Source organism: Boleophthalmus pectinirostris, unplaced genomic scaffold (assembly GCF_026225935.1).
Source record: "Boleophthalmus pectinirostris isolate CB_2022bp ecotype Guang Dong unplaced genomic scaffold, ASM2622593v1 HiC_scaffold_7, whole genome shotgun sequence".
NCBI lineage: Eukaryota > Metazoa > Chordata > Actinopteri > Gobiiformes > Gobiidae > Boleophthalmus > Boleophthalmus pectinirostris.
In genome coordinates, this window is record NW_026571473.1 from 2,014,169 (window position 1) to 2,039,174 (window position 25,006).

Below are 25,006 nucleotides of genomic sequence, written 5' to 3' on the forward strand. Positions count from 1 at the left end.
TCCTTCATCCTGTCAGCGTTTAAGCACAGATTCCACGTTGGATCCAGCCAGGAGACCCCCCCCCCCCCCCCCCCCCACACACACACACACACACCACCACCACCACCTCATCTCTCTCTCCTTCTCTCCTTTTTCTGCTTCTCTCTCACTCTCTCTCTCTTTCTCTCCTCTCCCAGGGCCGCGCTTTGGGGACCTCGCCCGCCTTAAACGATAGCTGAACCCTGGATGTGTGGTAATCTACGCCGGAGCAGGGGTGCGCGCCGCGGCCGGGCAGGGGAGGCAGGGGCCCGGGTTGTTTACAGGCGGCGCCGCGGTGGTGTTGGTGGTGGTGTTGGTGGAGCGGAGGAGACAGCAGCCCCGGTATCATTGCTCCGCGTGTGTAGAGCACAAACCTCGGAGCCTCTGCATTATTGATGAGACACATTGTGATGTCAACCCAAGCGGAAGAGCACAGCAAAATGACTGTTAGCACCAAGCACGAGCGTGGCACGGGATCACTTACGCAAGCAGGACGCGCGCTTCTAATTAATTGTCACTATATTCCCTCCGAGCGCGCGGCTTCCCCACAATATGCTTAACGTCGAGCTAATGTTTGAAATTATGACACGAATTTCTCTTTCTATACGCGACGATACGGGCCTCCTCATGACGACTTTTACAACAATCATGGATAAAAACGCCAAATACGCAGGGTGTGTATCTAAATCTATGAAGCGTTAATTCGTTCCAAGGTGTACCATTGTTAAACCTGCATACTGATTAAAAAAATTCAATGCCTTATTATAATTTAACACTATATCCTGGTATTGATTTAAATCGTGAATTCGCGTCATTAATATATTTGCAATGTTAATGATCCTAATCAGATATTATAGGCTGAAGTATTTCCAAAACATAAACAGTATTACCATGCGCGCGCCATTACACATCCCGTATCAGATGAGTCGTTACGCAGAAGGCTGATGTGGCAGGATTCGGCGCGTGCGTAAAAAATCCCGTTGAATATGGATGACGCTTCGATTCCAGGTGAGACGGACGCGGCGTCGAACTTCACCAAATATTAACTCGCGGGGATCGATGCGCGTGGGGCCGCACATTTGCATATTTTTTGACCGATCCGTTTGGCAGATGCAAAGGCCAGAAGGAACCCGCGCGCTTCGTTTGGGTGTTACGAGCCAATAACGGGGAATTTGCGGTTTAACTATTGCCTGGTCCGTGCGTAAAATCAACAAAAACGTGGTTACGGTTTGGTTTAGTAGAAATGTAACACTTTATAACAATATTTACAGTTTTAAAAAAGCATTAAAAGACTAAATTAAGACTCATTTGGGTTTGTAACTCCTTAAAGAAGAGCTCAGTGTTAGGAAAGAGTCCAGGTATATTCCTAAACCTCAATCTTCTTCATTAACGATCTGCTCATTATGAATTCACCACTTGTTCATGCTAATTAAAGCTAATTAATGAACATATTATAAGTGTTACCGGTATTTCCATTTTATTTTCCAGTGCTGAGTCTTTTTATTGCGTTATATATTGCGAGTTTTGCAGTGATTTATTCACAAAGGCCAGAGCTCACCAAGCAATCCTCCTGGGAGCCGGTGGTAGCCATTTGGCTCTTGTAAACAACAAATCTCCGGTTTACACTAGAGGTTCTTTTAAGGTTTGGAGCAGAGTCTTTTATCAACAATATACTGTACAGGGGGATTTTGTATTTAAAGTCACAATAGTTAGAATTGTCAACACGTTTTTGCAATATTTGGAGACACTTGGCTGGATCTTGCGCGCTTCTTAATTACCTTTAAGCAAGACGAACATGACTGGGGATTGAACCCGCAACTTAGGAGGCCAGTGGTGCTTGCACGGCTTGCTCGGCTTACCCGGCTCGCGTGCGCGTTGCCGGGCTGTGTGCGCGCGCGGAGAGGAGCGAGGTGGAATATTTAAATGTGTTGAGTTTTAATTGACGCGCTGAGTGCAAGTGGAGCTCACCAACGAGGAACAGCCAGCCCCCCATCCACCGCGAGGCTGCCTCCGCGCTCCCCCTGCTCCCCGCGCTCCCCGTGCCGCCGCTGTGCTCCCTCCTCACGCGCAGTCTGCTCACGGATCTGCCGCGCACTGCCGCAGGTAAGACCGCTCTATATGCACCTTTACACGGCTATAGGCGAGGGCTGCTGGAGGAATAGTTTATACGAAAAAAAAAAAAAAAGAAAAAAAAAAAACAAGGTGAGCGCGTGTGATTCAGTGCGCGCTGCGTCTTGCCTCACACACCCAAACGGACACGTGTTAATTTATTTGTCATGCTTGAAACGTGATTCAACTTAATGTTAAATAATGTATCATGGGAGCGGCTGTGTAGTGTTAAAAGGACGAGAGAAAAAAATAAATCCGTATAGTTTTGTTTTAGTTTGGCGAATGCACGAAACAAAACGGATTTACGCAAAATGAAAAAGACGTACATTTCTTTAAAAACAAACTATAATTATAATTTTGGCACACAGAATTTCTCCAGTTTTAATTATTCTACAAAATGTCATCCTAACTGTGGATACTAATAAAAGAGCTTTATGCATATGGTTCAATTTGGCCTATTTAAAGCCTTGTGTTATGAGGCCATATGCTAAAACTATTTTTGTTAGCAATAACTGGCATCAATAATTAAACAGACACTGGTAAAATTAGCTGCTGTAAACGCCATTTCACCATTACGCACAGCCGTAAACGCGTTGGATAGCCAGCGACGCGAAAACGTAAACTGTACCTTCATGTTGTGCAATATTAGCGGATTAAATGCAGCCTGTTTTGTTCGCTCCTCATGTCTTAATTGGAGCCCGGTAAAAGGGAATCGAACAACTGCAACACAAAGCGCGTGTCCCCTGAGCCCCCGCGCGCGCACTGACACATTGTTAAGCCTCTTCAGTCAGACGAAGTGTCACCGCTGCGGGCTACAGCTCCACACACCCTTCGTTACGCGCATTACCGCCGCTCCCGATGTCTTCATATACACACCGAGAAATCTAGACTTTTAATTACGCACAGGATTTAAATGCGGAATGATTCTTTGTGTGGGGAAAAGCGTGCGTGCTTGTTTTTTTGTTTTTTGTTTTTTTTTCTAGGCCGCTTGGCACAGGTAAAGCCAAGTGTTGTTGGCACGTCTTTGGTGACACGCAATTGACCCGAGCGCGTTGGATCGTGATTTTGGCACCGCGGTAACCCCCGACACGTCCACACAGCTTATGTCCGAGAAGCAGCATCCATTTCCCCCCTCGCTCCTTCTCCTCACACCCTTCGAAGCTGCTGGCTGCTATCATGGGGCCTCCAATTAAAACAACACAAGTTCGCGGTGGGGGCGGGAAGGGGAGACGGGGAGAGGAGAGAGGGAGACGGGGAGAGGAGAGGAGGGGGGCACGCCGGGTAATGTAACACGTCTTGAGATGAAGTGTCCACACACCTGCACTCCCCCCGAGCCTCCGTAAATCTATTAATAATGGCGGAACAAACCGGCATCTCCCGTTATAGCCTGTGTAGCACTATTGTTTTAGTCCAGATCACCTCTTAAGGATGGGCGACGTCTGTGAAGAAAAACGCCCGAAGAAACGCTTCCTCTCCCGGGCATGTTGTCACCACACTCCGGACACAGGGCTCCAGGCTGCCCTTTTACGAACAGTGTGTGTTTTTCGTGGCCCTTAGACCTGACTGGCTTCTTTAATGCAGCTCCACATATTTGGCTACTGTATAGAAACACAGCTTGGTTTTGCGTAAATGTAAAATTTTCACGCGTAAAAGACAAGACGGCTTTTTACGCACGGTTTCATTTTTGCATAACTGATTATTTTTGATAGTAATAATCACTCATTTTTATCTAACATCAATTTTAAATATTTGCAATTTCTTTTACATTGTGTGGATTTAATTGTGACAAGGTTTTAACTTTGGTTTGCTTATGCGTAAAACCGTGCATAATTGTACAATATTTGAGTTTGCGTAATTGCGTAAAAGTCTATTTCTTATTTTTATTACTCGACCTGGACAGAATATTCCTCGGTTTAGTTAACATTTATTTAAAACCATTCACAGGTGGGATCCTAGTCAAAACAGACGTCACAATTAGCTCCTAGAATAAGATTTTAACTTGTACTGCGTGTTCAAATTTTAATATAACGTGCCCACGCCCTCTAACCAATCACTGATCACCTCTCCTCCCCAAACAATGTTCATACACGTGGTGCGTAATTTTAGAATAACTACAATTTAATGAAAAGCAAATTAAACCCGTATTGAAATCGAGCCTGTTAATTCGAAAACCTCAGGCCCAAATTGAACAAATAAACTGGTCTTAAAACGAGCTGTGACAAACATTACATTTCTATTTCAGACTGTAGCCATAAAAGAGCCTCTTATTAAACATGGAGCGTATTGTCTGCGTCTGTCCCTCGCCATAAATGTGGGAATAAAAGTAATGAAAATGTCAATAGCGTAAAGCAGTAGTCCAGTTTTCGGAGGGGCAGAGTGACAGTTCTTTGTTGCCGAATAGAAAGCAGCGGTGATGGAGTGAGCGCGGGCATGACACAGGCGGAGGAGAGGAGAGAGAGAGAGGGAGAGAGAGAGAGAGAGAGAAAGGGAACTCCTCCTACCGAAATTATTCAGACTGGGCCGAGCTGCTCTCTTCACAAATAGGGCACGGATCTCCAACGCAGCCAGTCCCAATCTGACCTCCAAGCACCGCGGAACCTGGCTGCGGGAAACCGGGAGAGAATTCCCCCAGAAAACTAACTTTGACTCGGTATCAGCGGCGACGGGCAGCGCGTAACGAGGCCCCCTCCTCTCTCCATCTCCCCGGCCTATTCCTCTCGTTTTCGGACTACTGCGGCTGTTTTGGTTTTTTTTTCCCCCAGAAGGAGGTGGACTCTATCCGGGAAGCAGGGACGCTGGTGTGTGTACTTCCATGTTGTAGCTTTTTTCCGTGTCGCTTTTGTTTGCAGCCCGGAGTTGAAGCAGAGTTTTGGGGCACGTCTCTGGCCGCGCTGACGGGAGAAGGGGCGCAGTCCACAGTGACAGTTATATGGAAGTTGTGGGCTGCAAAACTGAGAGAGGCAGTTGCACGTTGAGCACCGGAGCGGACAGGGCCATGCTTTTCCACGGGATCTCCGGGGACCACATCCAGGGGATCATGGAGGAGATGGAGAGGCGATCCAAAAGCGAGGCGCGGCTCACTAAGGGCATGCAGATCAACGGCAGGGAGACGGTAAGCAGCGCCGACGCAGGCCGCTCTCGAGCTCTCGGATCCGGGGGAAATGAGTGAGGAACCGTGCCCTGTGTTTTGGTCCAGTGCGTCAACGCAGCAACGATTTTACACCCAGTGTTACTCGTAAATATATTTGTAGCTATACCCAGATAATTCTTAATGCTTGTATTGTGTTTATCTCGTGTAGTTTTGCTTTTTAAATAGGCCAGTTCCATTTGGAAATAATTTTCACAAATAAATCCAAGGTAATTAGGCCTCGCGTAAAATGTTTGAATATTTAAAGCAATAATCCTCTTCCTTATTTGAGTTGTCACTATCAGAATAATTACCTGGACAATTGTAGTATTTTCTAGACTGTGTAGTAACGTGACACTGTGCGTAATTAATACTTTATAATATCAGTGTGTAAATGTATTTTAATAATTACAGTCAATGTTTTATATCGTTGCTGGTAAATGAGGTTTAATTATTAACATTTTATGAGCTGTCTGGTTTTTGAACAAAATTATTATTCTTAATCTAATGTTTTTAAACTAAATTCCACACTGCGTATTTGATTCTAGTTTGATTGGCGTGTTTTCCTGCCTAGTGTTCGTAGTGTCCCATGTTTAGTCAAGTCCATTTATTCAAAAGTCGATGTGTGTCCAGAGCTTAACGCGGTGGCACTGATTAAAAGTCGTGCAGTTATAGATCAGCGCGCGGTGGATGTAGGTGGCCTCGCGCTGTGGTCTTTGCTCGGCTCTCACTCGTGTCTCTGGCGCAGACCATGCCTTCCATGAGCCCGGAGAAGCCCGCTCTGTGCGCCGGCTGCGGGGGCAAGATCTCGGACCGATACTACCTCCTGGCCGTGGACAAACAGTGGCACCTCCGCTGCCTCAAGTGCTGTGAATGTAAACTGGCCCTCGAGTCCGAGCTCACGTGCTTCGCCAAGGACGGGAGCATCTACTGCAAAGAGGACTACTACAGGTAAGAAAAAACACGGTGCAGCTCGGGTTTTACAAAGCACCTCCACATTTTATTATTCCAGAGCAGAACAGTGCCATGACGGTCGTGCGTAAAGAGGCCTAAGATTTTACGCATTTACTGTTAATACACTTCATCTCAATATTTATTAAGAACACAGAGAATCCTGTTCATAGTTTGTAAATATGAATATTGTGTGACTAGAAATTAGAATTAAATAAATAGCATAAATATTTATAGTAATACATAAATTGTTAAGGCGAAAAACTACATTTAAACCCCCTGTTTTATTTTACTTACAATAATTGTGTATTTCTCGACAGAATTTGTGTTTAGAAATTGGTTTTAAATCTGGTAAAATTATTAGACAACTGATTTTTGAATATAATATTTTCAATTGACAATGATTTGGCTAAATGAAAAAAAAAAGTCATAAAAAATGTTGTAAAAACGTGGTTAAAGCTTCTTAATGTTCACAGCGGTTTGTGTTGGAATAGTGTGCGTGTCGTGCGTGGCCCGGCGTGGTTCGGAATCAGGATAAGCGCGGGTCAGCGGTGCACGCCCACATTTAGCACGGGTTCACGCACGGGTTCACGCACAGTCCCGCGCACGTTCAAAGGTATTTGGACACAAAACATACGACGCACGTGTTAATGGCTTGTGAATTAGAGCATTGGACGTCAACATTAACACCAAGCGTTCCATCGCCTCCGAACCCATCTGCGCACGGCCCCGATTTGCCAAAAAATGTTTTCTATTTTCTCAATTAAAAAGATGTGAGAAATACTGACGGTCACGTGTCAAATCCGGCGTGGTGTTTGGAGCTTTGCGGGTCCTGTGTCCAAATCTGAGTCCTGATTTAAAATGACCAAATCTCCAAAATGTTCTGATTTTGGACTAAATAGGCTGCAGTATTGTAAACAGATGGAATGCTCGGGCCTGCTGGTAACAATCAGACCTGTACTGGCTCACAGGAGGCAGTGTGTGTGTTGTGTGCTGCCTTGTCTCCATCATGAGGACTCATTGGAGCAGACATGTTAGTATGTTTATATGGGCCTATTATAGTTTTGGCTGTGTCCTCTCGCGTGCGCCTGTCCTGACTGTGCCTCTGTTCCAGAAGGTTCTCCGTGCAGAGGTGCGCGCGCTGCCACCTCGGGATCTCAGCCTCGGAGATGGTGATGCGCGCGCGGGACTCGGTGTACCACCTGAGCTGCTTCACGTGCACCACCTGCAACAAGACCCTGACCACGGGAGACCACTTCGGCATGAAGGACAGCCTCGTGTACTGCCGCCTGCACTTCGAGACGCTGGTGCAGGGCGCGGACTTCCACCAGCAGATCAACTTCGCGGAGCTGGCGGCCAAAAGCGGCGGGCTCGCGCTGCCCTACTTCAACGGCACCGGGACCGCGCAGAAGGGCCGGCCGAGGAAGAGGAAGAGCCCCGCCATGGGAATAGACATCTCCAGCTACAACACAGGTGAGACCGGAGGAGCCTTCACACAGACGGGGCTGGAGTGTAACGTGTAAAACCAATTCATACATTTGAATAATCTTCTCTACACTACAGCCTTAAAAGTGCAGAGAAAAACACAAAAAAACATCTTGCGTTTGCTCCTACACTAAACAGGCTCTATTCATGAAGTCACGTTAATGCTATTATATTTTGATACACATCTCTCTGTAAATCTTGCCCAGCGACATACTGGAAGCAGATCACGTTAAAATGATCCAAGCCAAATGCGTAAAAAGGCCAAAAAAACGTTTCTTTGGTTAAATCTTGGCTACGCGTAATTGCGCATTTAATTAGAGCTGCGTTTAAATGGCCTGCTCCTTCACGCTAATTATTGAAATATGACCCTAACCTGCGCTCACGTGATAATTAACTCTAATTTGGATCATAATAATTGTATAGAAACTGTGTAAAGCGAGTAAATGTGATGTGGGGCTAATGCGTAAACAGCGCATTTAACTAAACGTGAAATCCCGTTTGGCGTGACCGTGGCTTTGATTCGTAGTAAGAATCACGTGGATTTTCGGCTAAATTAGGTTCGTGTTAAATGTAGCTTTCACCTAAAATCGAGGACCGGGGTGTGTGGATGTTCTGACGCGACCCCCAGCCCCCTCCCGCGGCGCCCTCATTCTGTTGTCCGCTTTGTGCGAATCAAACCACGTCCCAGAAAGTTGGTCACTGCGCTCCCGGTCAATGGGGAGGAATAGGGGTAATCTGCGCGTTAATTGTTCTTAGTTAATTGAAGCTGACGTCGGAATCTCTGGCCCCTGGGGCAGCCGCGGTCCGTTCACATGTGAGACCGGGAGAGAGGGGCCTTCAGCGGGGGGACGAGGCGAACCAAAGCCCCACTGGCTCTGAGCAGCGCGCTGTTGGAAGCTCGGAGCAGCCAGCCGGCTCGTTCGTGGCGTAAACACAATTCAGAGACATTATGCAAATACGGGCCGTTCTCATGCTGCTCCCGGTAGAAAAATACCAGGAAAATGTGCGCCTGGCAGTGAGACGTGCCTGACAGAAAAAGCTTAAAATAGCGTCATATGGTTAGTAGAGAGAATATTAATTCGTGGAGGATTTGAAAAGCATGGCTAGTTGAAATGTAAACTGATTATTACGCACATCACAGCTGTGTCCCGTGGGGTTTTTTGACAGGCTCCGGGTTTACTATAGCGCAATATGTTTCCTATACCCAACAGAGACGCCTCTATAGACTAACTCTGGAATTATGTCGACATTTTAGACGAACAAATTGTCCAAGTATAAACCCACACTGTAAAAAAGCAACAGAAACAGAAAGTAAAAATGACCTAAAAATGAAGAATATTGTACTTTGAGTCGATTCAACTTGACAAGTGAAATGATCTAACAATAATTTCTTAATTTAAGCAACATTGCATTGTGTTTTTTTAGTTTAAGTGCACAGAGTTGCTTTTCTTTTAAGTGTAGTAAGATGTGTGTGTACAAAAAATCTTCCATTTGTAGATTGTTTTGCTGAAATCGTGATGAAACTTTCTTAATTCAAGTAACAAGATTTTGCAGCTTCATTCTGACCAAACCGAAGAGAAAATAAAAAACAGAAAAGCAAATGATTGGTAAATTCGAATTAGTATCATGTAGTTCTTAATAACAGTGGACAGTGATACTAAACATGCCCAAAATAACCGGTGGAGTTGAGCGTAAAGGCGTCGTGGAAGAGCGTGTGCGTGTGCGTGTGCTTTCGCCCGGTGCTTGGTGAGTCTGGCCCCGTTTGTTTTCACACACTGGTCCCGGGGGAGAAGGCGCAGCTCTTACGGCGTCTGCTTGGATACAGAGACCCCTAGTGGGAACCATCTAGTCAAACAAATCTCTCCCAACCGCGCGAGATGCTCCTGGAACACCGTAAATACCGCACCAACCTGCAGCTGGAGTTAATGGCACTGAAGGAAAAAAGAAACGAACGAAATGAACAAAACAGTGGCTTTTTTCAGCAGCTCTGATTATGTTTGTGAACTGGAAGTTTTATATCTATGGGTTAGGACTGTTGCCATAGCGATTATTAACAATTAAACACTACATATTATAGATTTTGATTGCGTTAAATGCTCAAAATGTTGCATTTACACAGAAATCCACTAATATAATCAAAAAAACGAAGAGTGTTAGAAAAGATAAAAAGATAAAAATTCTTAATCTCCAAATGTTGATAATTATACAGTGAAAATTTCAGCGAAAAGATTCAATTATTAAGCCGGAAATCAGATTCTAATCGATACTAAAACTAGTATCAAAATCAAAAAAATATGTTTGAAATCGCAAATGATGAAGTGTGAAAATCTTCAAACTTAAAATAAAAATGTGAAAATTAGCTCTAAAAACCCCAGATACGACGTGGTTAAAGCCCTAACTTCCCATAAATCCTTTTAATTTTTTTACTGTTTACAGCAAATTGTGTAGTTATGAAATTTTCAGAAGTAAAAATGAAATTTCTTAGCTTATTTTTTGTCACAGCTGGTTTTAAAACATTCAAATTCATACAAAAACTGCACTGCAAATCCAAACTATATCTGCTTTTAGCGTTGGTTTTGAATTTCAATAATTTTCAACATAAAAATCATAGCGACATAAAAAATAATTGTTGGAAAATTCTTAACGGGCTTATTCTGAGAGATTGGGCGCGTTAATGTCCGATAACCTGCGGTTCCAGCCTTGGATAGTGTTTGTGTTGCATTCTTCACATAAAACGCTGAGCCAATGTTTTGATATTGGCGAAAACGGTCCGAGGTCAGCACTTTACCACAAAGGGACCGAGAAATCTATGCGTTCTTTGGAGCAGCCCCCTTGTCTGCATCCACTTTTGGTATTTAGAAAGTACTTTTTTTTATATTTGCGAGCTGCGCGTGGCATTTAACGAAACAAGTGTTTAATCAAAGAAAGCGTTTAGTGTCGGTTTTGTAATCTTTTTAAAAGGTGCTCATTTATAATCGAAAATCCAGCAGCACTTAGTAATACCCAAACGTAATGCAGCTCTTTGACAAATGAGACGCATTAGTATTAGGCCGTGTATACAGTCTCGTATGATTACAGTGTGGATATGTGCATTCTTGAGGCGAATATTGAAAGTTGAGCTTTAGGATTCTCAAAAATAAATAGAGAAATAAACTGGTTTGGACGCACTTGTTTGTGTGTTTTTAAATTTGAGAAGTTTTACAGACTATTGGGAAAATGTAAGTCAGAATATTGAGGTGAATCGTCATGCACTTTTACACTTTTATCCAGAGTTTGTCAAATCTGAAATTTAAATTTGTAAGATTCTTTATGAAATTTGTGCTTGATGCAAGAGTTTCAAATGAAGACTATATCATATATATTCAATAAAGACTGACTTGGATTGTCTGGAGAAATGTTCTGGAAATAAACGCGAACCTGCATAAACTGAAAAATGAAATACAATGAAAATTGAAATTGTAAAAAAATATATTTGAATATTTCTTTTAAATAAGATTCACATATAGGAGGTTTAGCCCTTTTTATACATATAGTTGTTCATATTAACATAAGTGTCATGGTCATTTAAGTACAAACTGATTTCTAGAAATAAACTGGAACTTGCATAACTGGAAAACTGTAATACAACGAAACTTCAAGTTGTGAAAAAAATGATCATATTTCATTTAAATGAGGTTTCACGTACAGGAGCTTTAGCACAGTTTATATATATAATTTTTATAATGTTCATTCAATACACACTGACTTTAGTTTTTCTGGAGAGATGTTCTGGAAAAAACTACAACCTGCATCATCTGAAAAATGTCATACAAAGAAACTTGAAATCGTAAAAAAAAAAAAATTGAAGATTTTGTTTAAATGAGATTAACAGAGGCGAGGTTTTATGTATATAATATTATATAGTAGTAGTAGTAGTGTAGTATATACAGTATTCAGCACATACTGACTTTTGTTTAGTTCAGAGATGTTTTTGAAATGAATCGTGCAACCAAATCATTAAAAAAAATTGAATATTTAGTTTAAATAAGGATTCACTTAGAGAACATATAGAAATGTTTATATATATATATAATATTTGATATGAAGAGAATGGTCAGAGTCATTTAAATCCACATTGACTTGTGTATTGTTTCAAGGTGTTTCTGAAATGAACTGAAGCACCTGCATCATCTCAATGATCTAGAAGTGGATTTAAATTGAAATTCAGTAAAAAGAAATCATTGTTCAACATTGTCCAGACTTCAAATCATAAAAACAGAATAAGAATATTTAGTTTAACTGAGGATTCACAGAAAGAACTGGTAGAACAGTTTTTATATCTATAGTATTTCATCTGAAGAGAATGGTCAGAGTCATTTGAATACACGCTGATGTTTCTGAAACGAACTGAACAGCTTTCATATAAAAAATGATCCAAAAGTAAATTCAGATCACAGTTTCTACCAAAGAAGTCCTGCAGCACTGTCCAAACTCCAAATTGTAAAAAAAAAAAAAAAAAAAAAGAAAAATACTGAAAAATGTAATTTTAATGATCAGTCTCTGAGTTAATGTCAACACAATATTTTAATTTAAACTTGGACTATTTCACTTTATATTTTACCACTATTCAAATAATTTTACTTTACAATATTAAAATGGACCAGGACCAGATCTAGACCAGGACTAAACTTGAGAGTGAAGCAGGACTAGACCAAGACTAAACCAGGACTAGACCAAGACTAAACCAGGACTAGACCAGAACTAATCCAGGACTAGACCAGGAATAAACTTGGACCTAAACTCAGAACTGAAGCAGGATTCGACCAGGACTTTTAAAACGTGATCAAATTCCTTGAACAGGCCTTAATATTTTTGAACATTGTTGCAGTTTGTTCATTCACAGAGAAGGTGACTTAGTGGAATGAACACTTTTTTTTATTTTAGCATTATTTACATCAACACTATATTTTAACTCTGACTTTTTAACTTAACTGCTGCTCAAAAATGTGACTTTACTCTAAATTGTTAAAATATGATCAAATTCTTTTAACAGGCCTTCGTTTTTGTTGCTGTCAGCTGATTTGTGTGTAGCATCCAAATTCTATTTTTGATGATATTATGTTGTGTCCCGTTTGGTTCGTCTGAAACCTTTTAGTAATTAACAATAACGTCATTTATATGGGCCATTGTGAAAGCTCCGCTCCACCTCCACAAAAGCTCCTTTTTAGCGTCTAGACAATAGCTTTTGTTCACACGATGTCTGAACTTTTAGCGGTGGTAATTACAAAAGTGAGAATACAGATGTTTGACCTGATTCATCATTAATGCGACTAGAATTAAAGGGACTATGGGAAAAAAAGAAAAAAAAAAGAGAAGTGTTTTGATTAGTAAACAACGGCAAAATGTGTTTTTTACTATAGCACCAAAATGTGGCACTTGTTTCATTTGATTACAAAGGAATTTTACATTTGTGGTCAAGTCCGTTCAACATTTGTGGACTTTTGTGGAACAATTTTTGATTAAAAAGTTGCCTAAACCATAAACGAACATTGGCCACTGCTTCATCTGAAATCTGAAAACACTCACATTTCAAAATAATGTGGTAACCTATAAAAAAAAAAAAAAAAAAAACAGACAGGCTCTGTGCACACTTTCACACTGGATATAAAACCAGGACTGACGTAGGACAAGGACTAGACCAGGACTAGACCAGGACTAGACCAGGACTGAAGGACCAGGATTAGACCAGGACTTAAGTAGGACCAGGACTAGACCAGGATTAGACTAGGACTAAATCAGGACTGACGCAGAATGAAACAGGACTAAACCAGGACTACACCCGGACTAAACCCGGAATAAAGTCGGCCTAAACCAGGACTAGACCAGGACTAGATCAGGACTGGAGCAGGACTAAATCAGGATTACACCCGGACTAAACCCAGACTGAAGCCGGCCTAAACCAGGACTAGACCAGAACTAGATCAGGACTGGAGCAGGACTAAATCAGGATTACACCCGGACTAAACCCAGACTGAAGCCGGCCTAAACCAGGACTAGACCAGAACTAGATCAGGACTGGAGCAGGACTAAAAAAAGGACAAAACTCAGGACAGAAGGACTAGACCGGAACTAGATGAGGACTAAACCAAGGACTAAACCAGTACTAAACGAGGACTAAACTGGACTAAACTTGGACTGAAGCAAACCTAGACCAGGACTAGACCAGGACTAAACCAGGACTAGGAATAAACTCATGACTGAAGCAAAACAAGAACTAGACCAGGACCAAAATTTAACTAAAAAAGAACTAAACTCGGAACTGAAGCTGGACTAAAGTAGGACTAGACCAAGACTAGACCAGGACTAAACCAGAACTAAACCAGGACCGATCCAGGACTAAACCAGGACTAGAAGAAGACCAAACCAGATCCATGACTTTTACGAGCTTGTAAGCAGACTATAAGAGCGCTCCCTTGTCATTAAGTCAGGATTGTGTTTCAGTGATTCATGCGTTTGACTGATCCTGTGTGTTTTGCATTTAAGACTCCAGCGCTCACATCATTTCTGTTTTCACTCACCCCCTATCCCCACCCACAGCTCCTAGTTGTACCTACTTGCATTTATTCTAAACATTCAGAAGCTCTTGGTCATTTACGTAGGGTTAAAAATGTCACATAGTCATTTTTCAACCATTAAAACAAGAGAAAGAAAATGTGCTGGCTGCTTTGGTGAATTGCCAATAAGAGTTTTGTCAGTCAGTTTTACAATTCTGAACAAGAAGTCAGTGTTTTTATTTAGTATAAACTATAACATATGTAGATTAATTGGTATTTTGTTCATTGCAATCTGAAATATCGATCGAAAACAGCTTCATAATAGAAACATGTTCACTGACTTCCTGTTCAAAATTGTAGAAGTGTTAGGCCCTGATTTCTTCAGAGTGGAATTTCACTGCAGCAAATAGCGTATTTTCATTTTAAATCAGATTCAAATCGATACTAAAACAAGAACTGAAATTAGATCTTCATTTTTCACAGGTATCGATACTAAAAAAGTCACATTTACAGGACAAAAATGAGCCTTTCCTCAAGCTTTTAAATCATCTTGAGCTCGATCAGAACAAGTAGAAGAGAAAATGGAATAGAAAAGAAAGTTCTACTATTTAATGTAGAAAATCATATTCTATTGTCTAAAGAAAGAGTGTTTTTTTAATTATTGTCATGGTATCAGAGTCAGTTTTGAGAATCAAGTCAAGTCTTTAGTATCAAAATCAAGTTGGAAATTTCAGTATCATGACAAAATACTAAATAAAAAACATAATTCTTCTATACTTTCTTCCTCCACAGGCTGTAATGAACTATTTCTGAGCAAAAAACACGAGTAATTTAATAAAAATGCAGTATATTTAAAGGTAATGCCAGACTGTGGAACCTGCCCAGCAACACTGCACAAACAAATGAAGCCAAGTTAAGGTGACTTGAATTAATCAAAGTTCACTCTCAAATTCAAATTCTCAAAAGCTTTTCTACTTCAAATATGAAAATACATCTTTCTAAAACAAGTGTTTGCACAATGTTGCTTGAATTATTTGAGTAAATTCAACTTGACAAGTAAAATGAAGTAAAATGTTCTTAATTTAAGTCGTTTGAACTTACATAGATTTTGCTTTTTGCAGTGAAAACAATAAAATCTCCATGGAGACGATCACATGTCTCCAGCAAAGTTACGCAGTGCACCTTTAATACATGCTAGTATCTCGACAAAACACAAAATCAAACCCATAATTCATCTGTGTTTTCGTTGTCCAGAGGTTGTAATGAGCCATTTTTGTGCAAAAAAACAAAACAAAAACATGTGTAATTGATCACATCTCCATGGACAATCAGAGCACCTTTAACAAACCAAACAATCTGAAACACTATTGTGACAAAACACTAAATAAATTCCATAATTCGTCCGTGATTCCAAAAAATGGAAAAAAAAAAAAAAACCTGAAACATGCCTAGAGAAGCAATAACATCTCCATGGAGACAATCATACTTGGACACAACATCTGCAAAGTTACACAGTGCACCTTTAACAAACAACACAATTTGATATGTTAGTATTGTGGCAAAATAGTAAATAAAACCCATAATTCATCTGTGTTTTCTTTCTCCATAAAAAAAAAATCAAATAAACAAAAAAAACAACAACTTGTAATTTAATAAATGGTCACATTTTTCTACAGCGCTTTTCCACATTTAAGACACTTAAAGCTCTTTACAAACAAGGAACCACACACATTCACACACCAGTGCACACAGACACAAGAGGCGAGGTGGTGAAGTGTCTTGCCCAAGGACACAACAACAACATTCATCTGTGGGAGCTGGAATCACACCGACCAACCTGTGGGTCAGTGGATTTGACGCTCAACCAATGATGTTCATGTCAAGAGTGGGATTCAAACTGCCAACCTTCAGCTCAGTGGACAAACACTCGACCAACTGAGCTGCTGAGTATTTAATGCCAGACTGTGGAACCTGCCAGACAAAGCGATAACATCTCCATGGAGATAATAAATGTGTGGACACTCCATCTGCAAAGTTAAGCAGTACAAACAAACAAACGAAACAATTTGAAATGTTAGTATCGTGATAAAACGCTAAATAAGACCCATAATTCATCTGTGTTTTCTTTCTCCATGGATACCAGATTTTGTTTTAAAAAGAGCAAGAGACGTGTGTCAAATAAGGCAGAATTATATAAATGAAAATGGGATGAAAAAAAAAAACTACAAAAACACGTGAAGTTTATGTCAAGAGCCGGATTTGAACCACTAACCTTCAGATCAGTGGACAAACACACTACAAACTGAACTGTCGCCCTACGTGTAGTATATTCCAGACTGTAGAACCTGTCAGACAAAGCGATAACATCTCCATGGAGACAGGCGTGGACACTCCATCTGCAAAGTTACGCAGTGCACCTTTAACAAACGAACAAATGAAACAATCTGCAATGTTAATATCAGGACAAAACACTAAATAAGACCCATAATTCATCTGTGTTTTCTTTCTCCACGGATACCAGATAAAAAAAAGAGCAAGAGACGTGTGTCAAATAAGGCAGAATTATATAAATGTACATGTACAAGTCAAAATTAAAAATAGAAATAGAGTTACGCACCGCGCCTTTAACAAACGAAACAATCTGAAACATTAGTGCCGTGACAAAACACTAAATAAAACCCATAATTCATGTGTGTTTTCTCCCCCCCGCAGGCTGTAACGAGAACGACAGCGAGCACCTGGACCGCGAGCAGGCGTACCCCCCCACACAGAAGACCAAACGCATGCGCACCTCCTTCAAGCATCACCAGCTCCGCACCATGAAATCCTACTTCGCCATCAACCACAACCCGGACGCCAAGGACCTCAAACAGCTGGCCCAGAAAACAGGCCTCACCAAAAGAGTTCTACAGGTAAGACGCTAACCACTCTGCTACTCCCTTCCACGTCCCAGCATGCACCGCCCATCACCAGCCATCTCAAACCATCATACTTTTGTTTTCGCTTCACTTGGTCCATTTAACGTAACCTTCTAGATAATCGAGAACGCAAAAGAGTGCACAGATATGACTTGGTTTGAAGGTTTCTTTGGGGGATTTGCAATTCAAATCCGTCACTTTTCTTGGGCTCTTTATGTTTATATTTGTGATAAAATTGTAGAATGATCTTGTATTTTTTAGAATTTACAGTCAAAAAGTGCAAAGCCGTAATCATTCTTGGAGTTTTATGTTTGAAAATATGAAGTTTTGTACAGTTTTATGCTGTTAAATAGTTTTTGTCAAGAAAAAAAAAAAAGAGTGCAGGTTTTGTTTAGAGAATGCACTGGATTTGTTAACCGAATCCGCATTCATGTTTTGTCAATTTTTACGATAACTGGCCCTCAATTTGCAAATTTCTGTTATAGTGATTAGGCCTGTCACGATAACAGATTTTGAAATCCAATTAAAAAAAAAATTAAAAATTCAAACTATTTCTAACTGACGTGAAAAAACTAAAGCAAGATTTCCATTTTGATTCTGTACGTCAAGGTGCATTGCGTAACTTTTCTGGTGCTTTGTTTCCATGGTGATGTTATTATTTACGCCTGGAGACAGCACCAGGCCAAGTTACAGGTCAGATCTGTGGAGAGGCGAGCCCACATTCAATAAGACTACATGTTTTGAAAGCTGTTTTTGCGCAATAAAACCCACCTGTAATTTCATAAATGCAGCGTCTTTAACTATAAAGCCATACTGTGGAACCTGCCAAAGCAATGACATCGCCATGGAAACTGTCATACGTGGACACCCTGTCAGCAAAGTTACGCAGTGCACCTTTAACAAACGAAAAACAAATCAGCCCATAGGAGTTATTTATGTAAAGCTGCACTGTGCAACTTTTTGCTTTGAGGTTCGTCGAATGATTGTTTCTATGGATACGTCATTGCTCTGGCTGGAATGTTCCACAGTATGACTTTAAACAGCTCTACTTTATATTTATTCAGTTACAGGTGATTTTATAGCTCAAAAAACACATAAAAAATCACAAATCTGACCTGTAACTTGGTCTGGTTTGGTGTCCGTGACGACAGAAATGTTTAATGCCATACTGCGAAACATTCCAGACAAAGCAATGACATTTCCATGGAAAAAAAAAACATCTGACAGAAAAGTTACATAGTGCACCTTTACCCTTTTACGGCTCAAATCTTATCAAAGTACAGAAAAATGTCAAAAATCTCCTCACTACTGCAAAAAAAAAAAAAAGTATTCAAGATAAATATTGGCAACTAAAAGTAACTGCCCCATCTCTCATGTGTTAAAACCCATAGTAATTATCATGACAGGCCTATAGTAGCAGTTATAGTAGTAGTAGTAGTAGTAGTAGTAGTAGTAGTAGTAGTAGTAGTAGTAGTAGTAGTAGTAGTATACAGTAGTCCTGATTTGTACTTTTGTCGTTAATTTGACCAAAAACAGTAAAAGACCACATTCGGATTGGTTTGCAGGTTTGGTTCCAAAATGCACGAGCCAAATTCAGAAGAAACGTTTTGCGGCAGGAGAATGGCGTTGATAAGGCGGATGGCTCCTCTCTAGCTCCGCCCTCTTCCGACAGCGGGGCCCTAACTCCGCCCACCAGCGCTGCCACACTAACAGACCTGACCAATCCCTCTATCACTGTAGTCACCTCCGTCACCTCTAGTTTGGACAGCCACGATTCGGGGAGCCCATCACAGACTACTCTCACCAACCTTTTCTAACCAGCTCCAAACCGACGATTTCTGATTTTTATTTAATTTTTTATTTTTTTTTAAAGATCCTGTATTACACAAAAATGACTCTTGTGAGCTTTAAGACTTGTTTTAATGTTGTTATCGGCTCAAAAACAGACCTGGACTTGGTGTTTTGTTTCATTCACACACGTTTCAGTAACTCTTTATGATTAGTTTGTTTACATCTCCAAAGCTCTAAATGCTCTGCTCCACCTTGTGATGTCACGAAGTGGTGGTTTTCAAGTTAACAGCTACTTCTTATTTTTTAGTTTAGTACGGATTTGCAATTCCAGAGCTAAAATTATCCAAATGATTCTAGTGAAAGTGTATAAAGCTTAAAAACACCTCCTGAAAAGCATGTCCTGTGTCGCCACTCGATGATGTCACAAAGTGGAACAGAGTTTTTTCAATTTGAGAGAAGAACTCGGCGTAAATGTGCAGGTTTGTGCGTTAAACATGTGTGAATGAAACAAAAAAGCACAACTCCAGGTCTGTTTTGTGACGAAAAAAACAACATTAGAACAGAAAAAAGTGTCATACAGGACCTTTAATTTTCTTTCTTGAATCCAGCCGAGACAGAGACAGAGCTGTTCTGTGCACGAGGACGCAGCCACATTGGAATCCTTTTAAAAACTGTAGCATTTTTGGAAGTGCACGGCAGCCATCTTTGTAGTTTTTTTTGTTTTTGTTTTCTTTTTTTATGACTTTATTACTCCCATTTCCAGACAGACGGACAGTTTTAATCATCGTCATGGACTCACTCTAAACTTGAAGCTTGTTTGGGAAAAAATTTAAATATTTTAGCTGGCTTTATTTGTACAGAGCCCTTCCTAATTTATGGTTTAAAATCGAGAAATCTTATAAAATTATTCTGAATATTTTTGAAATCTGTAATTGTATGCACTGTGTTAGCACTATAAATTTAAGGATTTTGTTCTGTTTTGAAATCATTTAGGGAAGCTTATGTAGAATGTGCTGTAAAACTCAACTTTGAATCCTTTTTGAATGTTTTTAGTCAAGAACAATATGTGAAAATCGCTATACGCAACTGTGAGGAAAAATTGTCAATTCAGTCAAGAAAATTTGAAAATAATTTGAAAATTTTGATCAAATCTGGGCACTGTTTAAAAAAGAAAAAAAAATCAAACTGACTTACCGGTACATTTTTTTTCATAGCTGCACGACATCCTGCCCAGAATTTTATTTTTTTTATTTTGAATTTTTTGATATATTTTTTTGCTCAGGGTAAAAATGTGAAAAACAAGGGACTTAGTGCTGCAAAGGTTTTGAGCTGGAAATCTAACCTCAGATATTTTTAGTTGAAAAAAATTGAAAAAAATCATCTTCGTTTTACATTTTATTGTTTTTGCCACTAAACAAAACCAAAAAAACGTTATATTTTGGCTGGAAAATTGTAAATTCTCGACTGGACGATGTTGCCTATCTCACTTCTATACTATGTGCCTTAATGCTAACCTTGGGAGAAAGTTCAGGATTATATGTTCTCTGTTACGACATTTTCGCCTCACTAGAATTGTACTTTTTTTTTTGCAATTTTACTTTTGAACTCTCTTTTTTTTTTTCTCTTCTTCCTGGTGTGATGCTGTTACGAGAGTGGCCACAGGGGGCAGCGATGTCAGGTTGCACTCTTTCAAAACTAGCCCAGAATTCTATGGATTTTCATGTTAATAGTTGGGTACAGTGTTTATCAAGATTGTCCATGTTTTTCCCTGTTTCTTGATACAAAAAAAATGGTGTATACGAAATCCCCTCTTAAATATTTATGGACCAAACGGTTGTTATATATAAAAATTTGTGTGAATAAAAAATAATTTGCTTTTAACAAAAAAAATTCCAGGCTTTATTTCCTCATTACCATTTTATTTTCGTAATTTTTTTCCTTTTTTTTCTACCATCAACAAACAAAAAACACTCATATTTTTTAATTTAATTTAATTTCTCTCTCCTATTTTGACGATGTTTATGGTTTTTTGATTGTAATGCCCCATGAATTTGCATCTATAATCCCTGTAGTCAGAAACCTTTTTAATGCATGGCTTTACAAATTTTGAAATTGACACGAATGCTTATAAGAATTAACGAAAAACGCATACATATCTACTTAGCATTTCTTGATAATTTGAGTATTTTTAATGCTTATATCAGTAGAAATTCCAGCTTAAATTTGATGCAAGAGCCAGTAAAGCAGGTTCTATCTGTAGTTAATATATTTTACTCTACCATTTCTTTCAGGGAGAACAATTCTTGGGGCATTACAGCCATACCACATCCAGAAGTTTGAAAATTCCCTAAACTATTAAGAGAATGGATGCCAATTCCTCACCATTGAAGACAACACGTTAGAATAAACATAACTTTTCTCACTTTTAACCATTTGAATCCATGACTGACCAAGAACTACCATGTAACATTCTGACGATGCTCACAGTGTGCTCAGACTATTGTATGTTCATGACAAAGATGTAATTTCTGGTGGTCGGACGAGTCTTTAAAACACATGTAAACGACTTTCTCCCGATGCTTCGCTAAAACTCTAACACAAAATACAGATTCCATAACTTACACACACACACGAATGCACAACCAACACGACACACGAACCAGCCTGCTGAAGTAGAGATTTCTTTTGAGTATGATTTTTCCAAGTTTTCCGGCCTTCCTCGGAGATCGGAGGAGAGAAGAGGACGAAGAAGAGGACAGTTGAACCAAAGCCGCAGTCGTCGTCGGGAAGAAAGAAAGAAAGAGAGCAAGAAAGAACGACAACAAAAGAGAAAAAAAAATGAGAGATGGAAAAATAATTTAAAAAAAAACAAAGATAAAACATTGTCATTCTGCATGCAACTCCATCGCGGTGTTGGCGTTTTCTTAGAGGTGTGTGCCATTTGCGTTTGATTTATTGTACCAGTGGATGTCAGATGCCGAATAAAAAGTGTGAAAAATGGCGTCTCTCGTGAGCAGTTACAGCTTCGGAAATGTCACACGGAGAGAAAGAGGGGAAGACTACAGGCTTATTTGTGTTTTGACATTCACAACACTGCAGAGGAGATAAGATGAGACTACAGGCAAACTTTGTCAGCTATAAAATAATGTTACAATGTGGAACTTTATGTGTGTAGTTGTGGTTCACGTGGCAACGCTGCACTGTAAACTATTGTGTAAAACATATAATAAAGCTCGAGCACACGCTGCAATTCTCAGCTGGAGTTTGGTGGTTAAAGGTGCATTGTGTGACTTTTCTGCTGGAACGTCGGCCAAATGTTTTTCTTTTGGAGATGTTATTGTTTTGTCTCGAATGTTTCACAGTGGAGTGTTAAAATTTACTCTCACAGAATCAGTTTGAACATTTTCTCATGGTTTAGAGTTAATTTTACATTTTTTGGATATGTTAATTAAGTAACACTTGACCAAAGTTCCTGTTTAACCCCCCAAAAAAGAGTTATATTAATGTTTTGAGAGTAAACAGATAACACTTTGTAGAGTTATCCTGATTTAGCGCAACAACACACAGAGATGTCTTATTTTTACAATTTTACACTTTATTTGAGTTAATTTAAGATGAAATTATGCACAAAACTGGTTCAAACTGGTCTTTTCTCACTGGAGGTTGAAGTGGTGGGTGGGAGGAGCCAAATTAACACTAAAGGAAGTAGAATTAATATGAACTCGAACCCCCATTTAACTTTCAAATTTTAAAGTTAAAATTCCACTTTTGGTGTTAAAAACAACTCTGAAATATGTTTATCCTGAAATTTTAACCCTCCAGTTTCTGCTGTGTATGGCGTTAAACCTTTTTATCGTCATGGAGACCAAACCAGGCCGAGTTACAGGTCAGATCTGTGGAGAGGCCGACCCCGCTCCCAGTCAGAATGTTTGTGTTTTAAGGTATATTTGAGCTATAAAACCACCTGTAAGTGAATAAATGTAAAGTAGAACTGTTTAATGTCACACTGTGGAACATTCCAGTCAGAGCAGTGACATCTCCATAGAAACAAGCAGGTGAAAAGTTACACAATGCACCTTTAACTCTCATCTCTATGGGACCAGCAGGTGGCGGATAACACACAACATTTTATTCGTGAGTTTTAGCTTTAGTTTCTCGGCTCCATTTTGAGTGAACTACACCATGAAAATATTCACTATTAAATTGTTAATTGCTATGGCAACAGCAATAATAGTTTTACATTTTATTTTTTCTTCAACATGAGCACAGATTTAAGATTGGATGCAATATGTGGAAATATAAAACAGATTTACGGCCACATTTGTTTACGTCTCTAATATTCAGACACTGGAAACAAAGCAGAAAAGTGTCTTGCTCAATGACACAACACATGCATTGGTGGGTGTGGGAACCAAACTAGCAACCTGTGGAGAATCTAGAAAACACTCTGACAAACTGTCAGCTATAAAATAAAATAATGTAACAGTGTGGAGCTTTAGGTAGAGTTGTGGTTGACGTGGCGACAGCATTAAAGGGGCGGTTGTGTAAAACGGAGCTGGACGTGGGTCTGATTCTGCAGCAGATCACAAACGGAACAATTAAAAGGTAAAAGAGAAAGTTCTGACATCCATCATAATCCTCAGAGGATGTGTTTACACCTATATATACAGCACCAAGGTGAGGACTAAAGCAGGACTAGACCAGGACTAGACCAGGACTAGACCAGGACTAGACCAGGACTAGACCAGGACTAGACCAGGACTAGAACAGGACCAAACAAAAGTCTACATCAGGACAAAAATGGGCTTAAACCAGAGATCAAACCAGGACTAAACCAGGGTCAAACTAGGACTAAATCAGGACTAAACCAGGACTACACTTACATATACAGCACCTAGATTAAGACTAAACTGGAACTAAAGCTGAAACTAAACCAGGACTAGACCTCAACCAAACAAAAGTCTACATTAGGACTAAACTGGTCTCAAACCAGGACTAAGCCAGGACTAAACCAGGATTAACCCAGGACTAAGCCAGGACTAAACCAGGATTAAATTTACATCTACAACACCAAAGGTAGGACTAAACTAACACTAATGATGAAACTAGACCAGGACTAGACCAGGACCAAACAACAGTCTACATTAGCACTAAACTGGGCTCAAACCAGGACTAAATCAAGACTAGACCAGGACTAGACCCCAACCAAACAAAAGTCTACATCAGGACTAAACTAGGCTCAAACCAGGGATCAAACCAGGATTAGACCAGGACCAAAACGAAAACCTAAATTATGACTAATCTGGGCTCAAACCAGGACTAAACCAGGACCAGACCAGGACCAGACCAGAACCAGACCAGTCCTAGACCAGGACTAAACCAAAACTAGACCACATTTATTGACCTAGTCATGGTTCATATCTGTGTAATTCTGAGCTGGTCCACATAAAACAAACCCCAGGACAAAGTTTAAAGGAGCACTGTGTAACTTTACTGATGGAGGAGCTGACTGTCTCCTAGGAGATGTCACGGCTTTGCCAAGAAAGTTCCACAGTATGAAATTAAGTCGGTAAAATCCCTCAGTCGTCCAGGAATGAAATGAACTTGATCTGTCTCCATGAAAACAAACAGCACAACCAGACCAGAGTTACACGTCTGATCTATGGAGAGGCCACACAGTAAGGATGCACATTTTCATAAATGACCAGTAGACAGATCTGTTTAATGCCATATGTTGGAACATTCTTTAAGCAATAATATCTCCATGGCAAAAGTGAATCAGTGTTTAATTTCAAAGCATAAAACATGAGATTATATAAACACAAAACTATGAAACAGACGTCAAGTTACAGTAAACCGTCCTACAGACCAAACTGAAACTAAACCAAGACTAGACCAGAACTAAAACAGGACTAGACCAGGACTAGACCAGGACTAGGCCAGGACAATAACAGGACTAGAACAGGACGAGAACAGGTCTAAACCAGGACTACATCACGTCTAACCCAGGATTAAAACACGACTAGACCAGGAATAAACCAGGACTAAACCAGGTCTAAGCCAGACCAAACCAA

At 40.1% G+C, this 25,006-nt stretch overlaps 1 protein-coding gene across 5 annotated transcripts; it reads left to right on the top strand.

The window, feature by feature from the left end:
- Positions 1-553: 553 nt before the first annotated feature.
- lhx9 (LIM homeobox 9) lies at positions 554-21,907 on the top strand. 5 transcript variants are annotated; one of them, XM_055164834.1, is made up of 6 exons: positions 554-692; positions 4,977-5,239; positions 6,003-6,205; positions 7,320-7,678; positions 16,936-17,135; positions 18,707-19,044. In XM_055164834.1, exons 2-6 carry the CDS (start codon positions 5,057-5,059, stop codon positions 18,956-18,958), a joined length of 1,197 nt encoding a protein of 398 aa, XP_055020809.1. In that variant the 5' UTR covers positions 554-692; positions 4,977-5,056; the 3' UTR covers positions 18,959-19,044. The 5 variants fall into 5 exon arrangements, with proteins under 5 accessions (XP_055020809.1, XP_020783371.1, XP_020783372.1 ...); XM_020927712.2 differs by lacking the exons at positions 554-692; positions 18,707-19,044 and adding an exon at positions 21,224-21,907 and having other exon boundaries at positions 4,682-5,239; XM_020927713.2 differs by lacking the exons at positions 554-692; positions 18,707-19,044 and adding an exon at positions 21,224-21,907 and having other exon boundaries at positions 4,682-5,239; positions 7,323-7,678.
- The last annotated feature ends 3,099 nt before the right edge of the window (positions 21,908-25,006 follow it).